General features: G+C 41.7%; 1 protein-coding gene across 2 annotated transcripts in view; it reads right to left on the bottom strand.

The window, feature by feature from the left end:
* Positions 1–4,275: 4,275 nt before the first annotated feature.
* LOC128700115 (zinc finger protein 84-like) overlaps positions 4,276–13,391 on the bottom strand; it is a 96,336-nt gene continuing 87,220 nt past the window's right edge. For both annotated transcript variants that reach the window (XM_070100825.1, XM_070100824.1), the window contains one exon: positions 4,276–10,014. In XM_070100825.1, the coding sequence (XP_069956926.1) occupies positions 7,064–8,551 (1,488 nt within the window). In that variant the 5' untranslated portion in view covers positions 8,552–10,014 and the 3' untranslated portion in view covers positions 4,276–7,063. The remainder of the gene's footprint in view (positions 10,015–13,391) is intronic.

Below are 13,391 nucleotides of genomic sequence, written 5' to 3'. Positions count from 1 at the left end.
GGAGGGCTGGCTGCCAGTTGCGGGGGTCGGAGGGAGGGTAGTAGGGACTCGCAGGTGGCGGGAAACTTAAATATGATTTGGCAGCTGGGAATTTGGTGGCTGGGAATTTGGCGGTTGGGAATTCGCGAATGTGTGAAGCCTGTGAAAGTTGAAAACGTGAATGTTGAGGGAGACCTGTACTCGGTTTAATAGAACAGTTTGTTATTGAGCAGAGCAGACCAACGTTGTTGCCAACGGGTGTGAAGGTGGGTAGCTATTACAGCAAAATAGTCCGGAAATGGAACACCTCTATATGAAATTGGTAGGTCATGTACTGCTGACTGCGCAGCAGTGTCTGCCTGTTCATTGCCCTGTACGTCAACATGACCAGGGGCCCAACAAAAAATAATATCTTTATGCTTGGTAGAGATACGGCATAGCCAAAGTTGGATATGGAGAACTAGAGGGTGAGGTGTATCAAATTTAAGTATAGCCTGTAGAGCACTGAGTCTGAGACAACCACAAATGACAGGCATAGATGCGATACGAATAAGTGCTGCAAGAATGGCATACAATTCAGCAGTAAAAATGCTAGCCAAAGATAGTAAATGCCCTCGCACAATGCTGTCCAGAAACAATGCTGCAAATCCGACGCTGTCAGAAGATTTAGAGCCATCTGTGTACACGGCGATGGCATGAGAATGAGAGTGGAGTGGTCAAGAAAAGGAGAGCAGGGAGTGAGAAAGAACAGACCCGAACAGCTGGAACTTCCCACGGGGGTAGGGAAAAGTGAGATGCTACATGAACATATAAAGGCGGTAATTGAAAGGAAGACAAGAGCGAATGTAGGTGAAGAGAGAAGGGATGGAGCAAACAGGGGCAGCGAACAAATAAAGAATGTCTACGAATATCAGTGACCATTTTATAAATGGAAGGATTGCGGACATAGTAGCGAAGGCAATGGGCATCACGGCGATCAGACAAGGATGGAACATTCGCTTCTGCATAGAGGCTCTCAACAGGAGAAGAGCAAAAAGCACCAAGGCATAAACATAAACCTTGGTGATGGACAGGGTTAAGGCTAGAGAGAGTAGCAGGAGAGGCCGCTGAATAGATCTGGTCACCATAATCGAGTTTTGATAAAATGAGGGCTGAATGTAGGCGAAGGAGAGTTCGACGATCAGCTCCCCATGAAAGATGAGCAAAGATTTTAAGAAGGTTCAGCCGGCTGTGACAAGTTGCCCTTAGAGAGGTAATTTGGGGTTTCCAGGATAACCTACAGTCAAAGAGAAGGCCTAGAAACCTGACTGTATCACGTTCAGGGATACGGGAGCCATAGAAGTACAAAGGATGATTGGAGATGACAGAGCGTCCAGTAAAAGTAATTTGGCGAGTTTTGGTACTGGAAAATTTAAACCCATGCGTCGTGGTGGCCCAAATGGAAACACGGTCGACCGCATGCTGGAGAGAAACTGTAATGAGGTGACAGTCAGCGCCTGCACAAGCAATAGCGAAGTCATCTACATACAGTGATGACCAAATATTGGATGGAAGAACAGAGGCCAAATCATTTATAGCAAGGAGAAAAAGTGTTGTGCTCAGAACACATCCCTGCGGGACACCTTCAGCTTGGACAAAGTCCGGGGAGAGCACATTATTGACTCGAACATGGAAATGTCTGTCAGTTAAAAAGTTCTTAAGGAAAGATGGTAGATTGCCTCGGAGGCCTAAGGAGTGGACTTGGGCCAAAATATTATACCTCCAAGTTGTGTCACATGCCTTCTCAAGATCAAAAAATATGGCAATAACTGAGTGATTATTTGCAAAGGCATTACAAACATACGTATCCAAACGTAGTAAGGGGTCTATGGTAGAACGGCCCTTACGAAAGCCATATTGATGAGTGGAGAGACTGTTGTGTGTCTCTAAATACCACATTAAACGTCTATTTACCAAACATTCCATCACTTTGCAAACTGCATTGGTAAGAGCAATGGGACGATACTGGGAGGCTTCATGTCCAGTAGTGCCCGCTTTGCAGAAAGGGAGAACAATGGAAGATTTCCACTGCTGTGGAAGAACTCCTTGTGACCAAATAAGATTGAAAAGACGTAAGAGGACTGCAAGGGCAGACTGATGTAAATGTTGTAACATACGAATATGAATGTTGTCGGGCCCAGCTGCCGATGATCGGCAAGCTGAGAGTGTTGCCTCCAGTTCCTGAAGTGTAAAAGGCACCTTATATTGTTCTTCTCTAAGAGAAGAAAAGTCCAAGGGTGCTAACTCTCTGGCAGACTTTGAGGAAAGAAACGAGGGGCATAGATGGAGCCCCTGAGAAATACGAACCAGATGATTGCCAATTTCATTGACAACATCTAGTGGGTTTGCTAATTCAACACCGGCAACCTGCAGAACAGGAGCCGGGTCAGGAGAATATTTACCACTCAGTTTTTGTACTTTTTTCCAGACTGCACTCATAGAGGAAGCAGAGGTGATGGTGGAGACATAATCTCGCCAGCAAGTGCATTTAGCATCATGGATGGCACGGTGAGCAATCGCACACTTCTGTTTAAAATCAACAAGTCTCTCCGTGATTCTATTGTACCGGTACCTGCCCCACGCAGCGAGTTTCAAACCAACTGCACGATAAGCAGACCAAGGCACGCATTTCTGAGAATGCCTGCCCAAAGTTTGGGGTATAGAATGAGAAGCTGTGGTTAAAATGGAGGATGAGAAGAGGTGTAAAAGCTCATCAATGGAGGACGAAGAAGGAACCTCACTAAAAACAGTTAGTTGTGAGTAAAGGTTCCAATTTGCCTGATCAAATTGCCAGCGTGGGTTACGAAGAGGTGGTGAATATGAAGGGGAAATAAGAATGATTGGGAAATGATCGCTGTCACATAAATCAGGGAGAACAGACCAGGTGAAGTCTAATGCGGCAGAGGAAGAGCAGACTGAGAGATCGATGCAAGAGAGAGTGTGAGTCCGAGGATCAAAATGGGTGCGAGTACCTGTATTTAAAACATGGAGGGGGTGGGTAGCAGGAAAAGCCTCTAACTGAATGCCATGGGAATCAGTGAGACCCTCCCCAGAGGAAATGATGGGCATTAAAATCGCCAAGTAACAGAAGTGGTGGCAGTAACGATGAAACAAGAAAGGCAATATCCGGGATAGATAATGCCCGAGAGGGAGAGAGATACAAAGAACAGTGTATACCACCTATGCAAGTGGATACGGGCTGCTGTGTAATGCAGCGAAGTATGAACAAATAGCTGATGGTACGGAATATCAGTGCGTAGAAGAAGGGCACTTTCATTAAAGGTTCCATCAGGAAAAGGATCTGAAGAATACAATAAATTATAGCCTGAGATGGAATAGATAACAGCAGTGTGTAATTTTGGTTCCTGTAAGCAAACACCAACAGGGGAAAACTGGGAGAGCAACATCTGAAGCTCACCCCGATTACCCCTGAGGCCGCGAATATTCAACTGTAAATAGGCCATGATTGGCAACGATAAAGATACCTGAAATCCGCAGGTTAGGGTACCTACAGACTAGAGGGGTTAGAAAAGTCCACATGCGGTGCCAAAGGAAAACGTTCAAGCAGCGAAGGAACGGTGGGCTGTGAAGAAAGGAGTTGTGCAGATGGAGAAGAGGAAAGAGAAGGAACAGAGGGTGGATCAGTGTCCATTGATGGTTTGGTCTCTGCAATATTTTCAGAGATTGCTTCAAGTGTTTCGGAGTTCAGAGACATTGTATGGGAGACAATATTGGAGATGGAAGGAAGAGGAGTTTGAGTAAAGATCGGAACTGTAATGGACTGTACCAAGGTGGGGGGGGGCAAAAGAAGGGTGGAGGGAACTGGAGAAGTGTGGGAGGGGACAGAAGAGGCAGAAACCTGGGAGGTGGCAGAAGAGGAAGAAACTTTGGAGGGGACAGGGGAGGAAGGCACAGTACGAGGAGGAGGATGAACCTCCACACTTGTAACAGAGCCAGTGAAAGGGGAAGACCCAGGTACAGAGACCGGGAAGGTAAAATGTGGAGGTGGATGAAGGGAAGGAGGGGTTAAAGGAGATTTTTTGGACCTCAGAGAAGTAGAGGGACGATTGGGAGGAGGTGTTGTACGAGGTCTTGTCGATACCAGGGTTTGTGAGGGAGAACACGAAGAAGTGAGGACAGACTGAGGAGTTGAAGTAGGGATGTCTGAGCCCAGGACAGCAAAAGAATTAGACACAGGAGTGACTATGGAACTGGCAACCGCAGAGGAGGCTGCAGAAGATGTGACCCAATAAGTGGAGGGATGCTTTGAAACACGAGAATAAGAAACACTGGGCAGTCTCCCTTGGAGGCGGAGATGAGAAACTGCCATAGCATAAGGGAGACTCTCTGCCTCTTTGAGGCAACAAATTTCCCGCTCATTTAAGTAGACCTGGCAACGGCGAGAGTACGAAGGGTGAGCCTCATGACAATTAAGGCAAGAGGGAGGTCGGCTGCAAGACGTATTAGAATGGTCATCAGCACCACAGGCTGGGCATTTGGCTATAGCTCTGCAATATTTTGCTTATGTGGCCAAATCACCAGCAATTTCTACACTGTTGTGGTGTAGGGATCACCTTTCGAACTTGTAACTGATGTCCTGCTACATAAACAGAGGATGGGAGTTCACGGCTGTCAAAAGTTAAACGAGCCACATTGCAAGGGTATCGTCTCCACCCGTGGGCAGGAAGAACATAAATGTCTACCTTGAGAATTGGGAGATCTTGGAGTTCCAGCTGTTCAAGAATGTCATTGCCACTTGTCTGGAAATTCTGTTGGACTATGGTATGGGGCAGAATGACAGTACCACTACAAGAATTGAGGGAATGATGATTTTTGATAGTGATAGGAATAGTATCGATATGTGAAAGAATAGAAAAATCATGAGCTTGGGTAGCATTCTAGACTGTGATGATACGCATACCACTCTTAAGAGCATGAAAGGAAATATCTCTACCAACATGGCGTAGGAGCGCTTTGCCAATACTATGGTCAGAAAGATAGGTAGTAGAAGAAGTTGGTCTTAATGTAAAGAATTTAGCCTATTGTGTGGTCCAAAACTGAGAGGGAGTGCATGACGTGTCGGTCTTTTCCGAGTAGAATGGTAACAAAGTAACGTCATCAGGAGATAGCCATTGGCGTTTAGAAGTGGGACCAGAGTTGGTCCGACATGGGACGGGCTAGCGATTCGAAAATTGCCGCACCATAGAGGGAGAGGCCGGAAGCATAGTCAAAGGAGAGCGGAGGTCAGACAAACTGAAGGAGTCAGTCGAAACCCCGGCACCTGAAGCAGGTGATGAAACAGCACCAGCAAGAGGTACATGGGTCTTAGGAGTGTCTGAAAAGTGGCCAAAAGACGAGGCGAGGTCAGAACGGGGTGCGGTAACAATAAGGGGCCCAGGGGTAGCAGGGTCATGGATTGGGGACTCCATGGTTAGGTTACTTCTTTCTTTTTGTTTATAAGAAAAAAAATAAAGAAGAAAAGAAAAGAAAAAAAAAAGAATTAAAAAAGGGGAGACCGTGGAGGGATAGTTCCTAGGAGGAATGAAAGGGCCAGAAATATCCCTCCACACCCAAGAGGACCTCAGCACCGCAAGTAGTGCAGATGCAACATGGAACCCGTGCCATACCCTACCCTTCATGCCAGTAAACCATCAATCAGGAATAGCAATCTCACATCTGCCGAGCTACCTCGGTCGACAAAAGAGAGGGCAGCCAGATATCCGCCACAAAGCTTACCTCCTTCGGCCACCACTCCCGGAATCTGAAATGTGGCTTCCAGAGATACACCCATCACCCGAAAGACACCCAAAGCCACCCTCCGGGATACCGGAGAGGGATCGAGACATCCCCAGGCGGTCCAGATTCCACGGCAAACTATGCCACCCCCAAGAACCTCAATGGAATGGGATGGACCCTGGTACCCTTTCCCCTACCTAGGAACTAGTGCGCCTGTGGGAAAATTCCAAAGGCCAAAAAAGGAAGGGCAAAAGGGAGGGGTGGGGAGGAGGAGGAGGAAAGGAAAAAGGGAAGGATTGGGAGGATGGGATAGGGAAGGGGGGATTGGGGGGTAATTAAGTTCGGTCTGAGGAAGGAGACCGACAGGTCTAATTCCTCAGACTAAGAGCCTCTTCACCACACCAAGGAGCCCCCCTTGAAGAGGTCTTCTTGGCTAACATATCAACTTTATCATGAAGGAGTAATCCAATGTGTGACTGGATCCACAGCAATTGTACATTAATTCCTTTGTCCCGGTACAGGGGTATGGGAAAAGTCTGGAGAATAGTCCAATAATGAAGCCGGGTCAGTACAGGGTGCGGTAATGAAAAAGGGCCTTGGAGAAGGAAGGGAGTATGGAACAAAGACTCCATGATGGAGGTACTTCTTTCTTATTATTATTTTAAAGAAAAAAAAAAGGAAGAGGGTCGGAGGGACAGTTACTAGAAGGCATGAAAGGGCCATAAGTTCCCCCTCTCATCCAAGAGGACTTTAACAATGCCAGCAGTGCAGATTGCAGTGTGGAACCCATGCCATATCCTACCCTTCGTGCCAGTAAACCAGCACTCCTGGATAGCACCTCACATCCACCAAGCCACCTTGGTGGACAAAAGAGAGGGTGGTCGGATACCCACCACAAAGCATACCTCCTTTGGCTGCCACCTCCCAGAAATGACAAGCAGCCCCTGGAGATACACCCGTAACCTGCAGGACACCTTATCCCACCTACTGGAAATCCGAGAAGGGAGCAGGGTGCCTCCAGATACAATCCAGATTCCATGGCAAACTACATCACTCCTGAGGAACCCCATGGAGTGGGATGAACACCGGCACACTTCCCCCTACCTAGAAACCGTAATGCCAGATGGAAGGACCCCAGAGGCTACAAAGAGGATGGGGAAAAGGGAGAGTTTGGAGGGGAGGAGGAAAGGAAAAGAGGGGATGAGGAGGATGAAATAGGGAAGGGGGCATTGGGGGGTAATTAGGTTTGGCCTGAGCAAGGAGACCAAAAGGTCTAATTCCTCACATCAAGAGCCTCTTGACTGTATTATCAACATAAAGGTGACCCTTCATGAAGGAGATTCTTTACTGAATGAACTTTCATGTGTCGTGCTAGATATTTTTTTAGTTTATACTTTTTTAAGCACTCTGAACATTTATACGGTTTTTCTTGTGAATGAATTATCATGTGTTGCATGAGAGTTGGTTTTTGCTTAAAGTTTTTTAAACACTCTGAACACTGATATGGTTTTTCTTGTGAATGAACTATCATGTGTTGTTTTAGATTTGATTTATGTCCAAAGGTTTTTAAACATTCCGAACACTGATATGGTTTTTCTTGTGAATGAACCCTCATGTGAAGTTGAAGACCTGATTTTGCTCTAAAGTCTTTTAAGCACTCCGAACACTGAAACGGTTTTTCTTGTGAATGAAGTCTCATGTGATGTACTAGAGTTGATTTATGTCGAAAGGTTTTTAAACACTCTGAACAATGAAATGGTTTTTCTTGTGAATGAACTCTCTTGTGTCGTATCAGACTTGATTTCTGTGAAAAGTTTCTTGAACACTCCGAACACTGATGTGGTTTTTCTAATGAATGAACTGTCATGTGGTTCATTAGATCTGGTTTACATAAAATGTCTTCTAAACACTCTGAATACTGATATAGTTTTTCTTGAGAATGAACCTTCATGTGTTTTGTTAGATGTGATTTTTGTCTAAATTCTTTTAGACATTCTGAACACCTATATGGTTTTACATGTGAATGAATTCTCACGTGTTGAATAAGAGCTGATTGATATGAAAAATCTTTTGAACACTCGGAACACTGATATGGTTTTTCTTGCGAATGAGTTCTCGTGTGTTGTATTAGACCTGATTTTTGTGAAAAGTTTTTTAAACACACTGAACACTGAAATGGTTTTTCTTGTGAATGAACTCTTATGTGTTTTATTAGATTTGATTTACATGAAAAATCTTTTGAACATTCTGAACACCGAAATGGTTTTTCTTTTGAATGAACTCTCATGTGTTTTATTAAACTTGATTTAAATGAAAAATCTTTTAAACATTCTGAACACTGAAATGGTTTTTCTTGTGAATGAATTCTCATGTGTTTTATTAAACTTGATTTACATGATAAATCTTTGAAACATTCTGAACACTGATATGGTTTTTCATGTGAATGAACACTCATGTGTTGTGCTAGATTTGATTTTTGTGAAAAGTTTTTTTGACATTCTGAACACTGATATGGCTTTTCCTGTGAATGTATTCTCATGTGTGTTACTAAATTAGATTTTTGTGAAAACTCTTTCAAACATTCTGAACAATGATATGGTTTTTCTCCTGTATGAGTTTTTGTGTGTTGGATTAGATGTGAATTTTGTGAAAAATTTTTTGGGCACTGTGAACACTGATAAGGTTTTTCTCCCGTATGAACTCTCATGTGAATTATTAAATATGGTTTTTGTGAAAACTGTTTTAAACATTCTGAACACTGATGTGTTTTTTTTAAAGGACCTTTCTTGCACCGCATCTTGTTACTTATCTAAGAAATCACGAAGATAATGAGTATTGATATCATTTTTTTTTTTTGGTCTCTGAACTACTGCACATTACATCTCTTGAAATTTCTATAAGAGAATACAGTGGTATCTTGAGTTACGAACTTAATTCGTTCCAGAAGGCTGTTCGAGTGCCAATACCGAATGAATTTGTTCCCATAAGGAATAATGTAAATTAGACTAATCCGTTTCAGACCCCCAAAAATACACTTACAAAAGCACTTACATAAATACACTTACATAATAATTTGACTTTTGAGCTGTTCGTATCCTGAGGTACCACTGTATTGTGGAAATAGTTTAAACATATTGTAATCATATAATATCTAATTATTACCTGTTGTTTATTGTAGAAACTACCTAATATTTAAGGAAAAAACATTTAAAAAATCTCAAAGAATATAATTTAATTATACATTAAATATTATTTCTGCACTTACACTGTGTATGAAAGCACAGAAAGTGTTTTAGTATGCAAAGACCTTATATAAAAATAAATACACAACAACAAATTAATAAACAACAACACTCATTCATAAACACTGCATAATATATTAGTATATCATCAATATAGCATCAAATTTTGTGCTAGACATAAGAGAATGGATCAGCACAGTGTGTGTGGTATGAAGAGAATTCCGCCATACAGGGCATGATAGGAAGAACTAACTTTTTACCCTGTGTTTACGTTAAAAATTTTGGGCCATGTTTTTTTTAGCTGTTTGTTGATTAAGTGTTAAGAACAGAACATTTCTGTAACCACGTAGTAAGATAATGGTATGATACTAAAAGACAGTACTGAAATATAAGCAGGAAAATAAAAGATTATTAAAAAAATATTTTGTTTGATGCCAGTAAGTTAATAATGACATCTACCAAATATTAAAGACATGGAAGGAATGTGTGAAGATAAAATATTTGAAGTAGAGAGAGTAATATATATTATATATTACAATATTCTGCTCACAATCATTACCTGAAGAGAAAGTAATGGAAATAATACATTACAATAATTTTCCAAAGCCTTACAGCTCTATGAAGGCTTTATTACTTTATTACTTTTGCATAATGGTTAAAAAACTTAACTGATTATTTAAGTATACAAGAATATTACAAAATAACTTGATATTTTATTAAGACTTTATACTTGCTTCTTATAAAGACACTAACCAAATGTTGATAATACATGTACAATACTATATTAATATATGTACAGTATTATAGTAAATAAAGTAATATTCACTGGTTCTTGAGGATGTAGTTGTAATTGTCAAATATTGAGGTGAGCTTCAAGTCTGGACATTCATGATGAATTAACCACAATGTAGTCATCATTACCACATTGCTTTCACAGTTTCTGCAGTATATCTGCCACTTACAACAATTTCATTGTACTGGATGATGGCACTTAGTAGAATTCTTTTGTTGAGATGAACTGCAACAGGAAAGAATACAAAATTAATCAACATCTGTAAATTCTTGCAGCTTCAAATTTAGAGCAAAAAGGCTGGTAGGCCTACATCTAACAGAATGGGTCTGTGTGGTCAGTGTGCACAGTAAACAAAAAATCTGGGCACCTATATTGCATTGTGGGAACGCCATCTCAGTACACTTTGTTCATCAGGCCTCATTGCAAGAAAGCTCTCACTCCCCGGCGAGTGGATGTGAAGAGGAGTCCTATGGTTTTGAACCATATGGTACAATAATGCCATATGGTACAATGGTACTATATGGTACAGGGACCCCAATGGAAATAAGTCAGTCTTTCTGACTTTTTTAGGTTGTCCTAGGTTCTCCACACATATGCTGCTATGTATCATAATCTATGTAACTGTATTTGTGTATACCTGAATAAACTTGTAATAAAGTTGGTAGAATTACCGACAATATGTATAGTAAAAGGACACAAGTGCAACTAATGTGACATTTTATTGTGGCAACGTTTTGCTCTCCAGGAGCTTTATCAAGCTTGATAAAGCTCCTGGAGAGTGAAACGTTGCCACAATAAAATGTCACATTAGTTGCACTTGTGTCCTTTTACTTTACATACTGAATAAACTTATTATGCCACATGCATTCAGGGAAGTAAGTTTATTCTGGTATACACAAATAGTTACATAGGTTAACATACATAGAAGCATATATAGAGAGATCCTAGGATAACCCAAAAAAGTCAGAGTGACTTATTTTCATTGGGGCCCCTGTACCTGTATCATATGATACCATGTAACATATGCAATTCCAAAGGGACAAAGTACATCCCATGGCCCTACACCTGGAATAGACAGTGAAAGTGACCATGGTCTGGCTAAAACTGGGATGGATAGACCACATGCGGTGATGGTAGTGCCACGAGCATACGGCACCAGCCCAGGCTGGGACCCAAACCGCTGACTCAGCAAGTCCAGGACAGCTCACTGTTATGCACCGGTAAAAGGAAACAACTGTGGCTGAAAAGTATTTGTTTTATGCAACAATAATGCTTATGCCTCATGTCTATAAGCATAATATAAAATCTTACTGGTCCACAGATGAGTAAGACACCACTGTGCATGACACCTTTCAAAGACTTTCATAGACTGCAGCAGTTCTAGGAACATGTCCAGTGACTGTACATATGTAAATATATAAAAGAACATTACAGGCCACAAATATTACTGGGAAAAAAAAGGTAAAATAAAATTTTTAAAATGCGACTTTACGGAAGTCGCCAATGTTGCTGCCACATGGTCATTGAGGATCAACTTCACGCCTCTATATTTTGGAAAGTACTGATCGGAATTTTTTTGTTTTGTTTTATTACAACTAGAAAAATATTATCTTTAATTCTATATGAACATTTTTTTTTTTCAAAAACTTCTTGGATCCTGACTGTCACTCTGAGATTTGGCCTCTGAACCCTCAAAGGGTTAAGAGGAAAGTGATGTTGACTCTGAATTTAGTGGCTTTGAAGTGGATTTGGCCACAAGTGTCAGGGAAATATCAAAAACCTCGATAATAACCCATGTGCAACATTTGTGCAACATCCTTTCAATTTTGATACCACTGGTAGTGTCATCCTGCCAGAATGTCATATAACCTATGCCGTAAGTAAAGAGAAGTAATTCTGGAATGTGTAATGTGTGTTCAGCAGGCTGGTTGGCCTGCTGGCTGGCCTGCTGGCTAGCTGGATGACAGGCTGGCTGATTGGCTGTCTCTGTCTGTCTGTCTGTCTGTATCTATCTCTGTCTGTCTGTAACTATCTCTGTCTTTATCTCACAGGCACATACAGTGGACCCCCGCATAACGATTACCTCCGAATGTGACAAATTATGTAAGTGTATTTATGTAAGTGCGTTTGTACGTGTATGTTTGGGGGTCTGAAATGGACTAATCTACTTCACAATATTTCTTATGGGAACAAATTCGGTCAGTACTGGCACCTGAACATACTTCTGGAGTGAAAAAATATCGTTAACCGGGGTTCCACTGTATGAATACAATTATACATAGTGTAAATTACCTAGGAAAACCCAAAAAATCCAGACAACGTGCTATACTGTGCTTGTAGATATACTGCATAATAAGCATGACTGGCAATTAATACGCATTTTCACTTGTTCAGGAATCCGACATGACTACTCTGCATCATGTGTAATACCTGTTGGTTCATAAGTCACTCTGAGACAGAAAGAGACAAGCAAACAGAGAGACAGAAAGACAGATAAGTAGAGACAAATAGAGAGCTAGACAGACAGAAGGACAGACAGACATGTTTATGTGTAACAGTGAAAACAAATAAAGCCAAGGCAGTGTATGATCATTAAATGTCACTCCACTGCTGCACGGTCAGCATTGGAGCGACACTCATCTTACACCATGCTTCGAGGACTTTCATATATGCTCCCGTGTGTCCAAAACGTTGCTGGCACCTATAAATACTATGTACATATTTCTAAACAATAATATGTAACAAAGGTAGGTGAAAATGTTCACCTGTCACTGTGTTTGTGACTATTTGAGTACTATTTCAGCACAGAATGACTGATATATTACATGGTTTTATTTGGCACATTTTAGTTACTGCACTACTGAAAAACTGCAGCACAATTTTATACAACACTTCATAAAATTAACTTTAAATGGTTCTGTTTGCGGGCGTGGAAAAAATTTCCCTAGCTCAAGCTGCTGCCTTGTTGTGGGTCAGCGGCGGAGACCTCCCACCATCCCTTGCCATCCCCCAACACTCCCGCCACCGCCATCCCAGCCTTCCATTCTCCTCTACAAGCTAGCTGTGTTTGTGAAATGTGTTTTGATATTTTAATTACAATATCTTGTATCTGCCAAGCAATCATGACACCCAGTAGGCATACCAGTGTTGCTGAAAGTGGCAAGTGACTTACTGACTGACTGACTGATTTACTGACTTACTGACTGATGTATTGACTGACTGACATACTTTCTGGCTGACTGACTGACGTCCTTACTTATTCACTTACCGACTGACTTACTTGGCTGACTTACTTGACTGACTTACTGACTGGCTGACTTACTGACTGACTTACTGACTGACTAGCTTGACTGATTTACCCCCTAAATGGTCCAAACGTATATATACGTTCTTACGCATAGCACCCCGAACATATATATACGTTTTAATTTTCCTGTCTCCAAATTTGGCACGATTGGCCTGAGATGCCTGGTCAGTATAGAATGGGTCTTAACACTCGGTGTGCTCAGTATTAAAAAAATTTGGAACCACTTAGTACCTTGTGGGAGAGCCAGTTAAATTAAGCCCCAGCTAGAACAAACAGTGCAGCAAACACCAATGAT

Source organism: Cherax quadricarinatus, chromosome 74 (genome assembly GCF_038502225.1).
Source record: "Cherax quadricarinatus isolate ZL_2023a chromosome 74, ASM3850222v1, whole genome shotgun sequence".
NCBI classification, from domain to species: domain Eukaryota; kingdom Metazoa; phylum Arthropoda; class Malacostraca; order Decapoda; family Parastacidae; genus Cherax; species Cherax quadricarinatus.
Note: the sequence above shows the minus strand (reverse complement) of the source record. Positions and strands in the feature narration are given on the sequence as shown.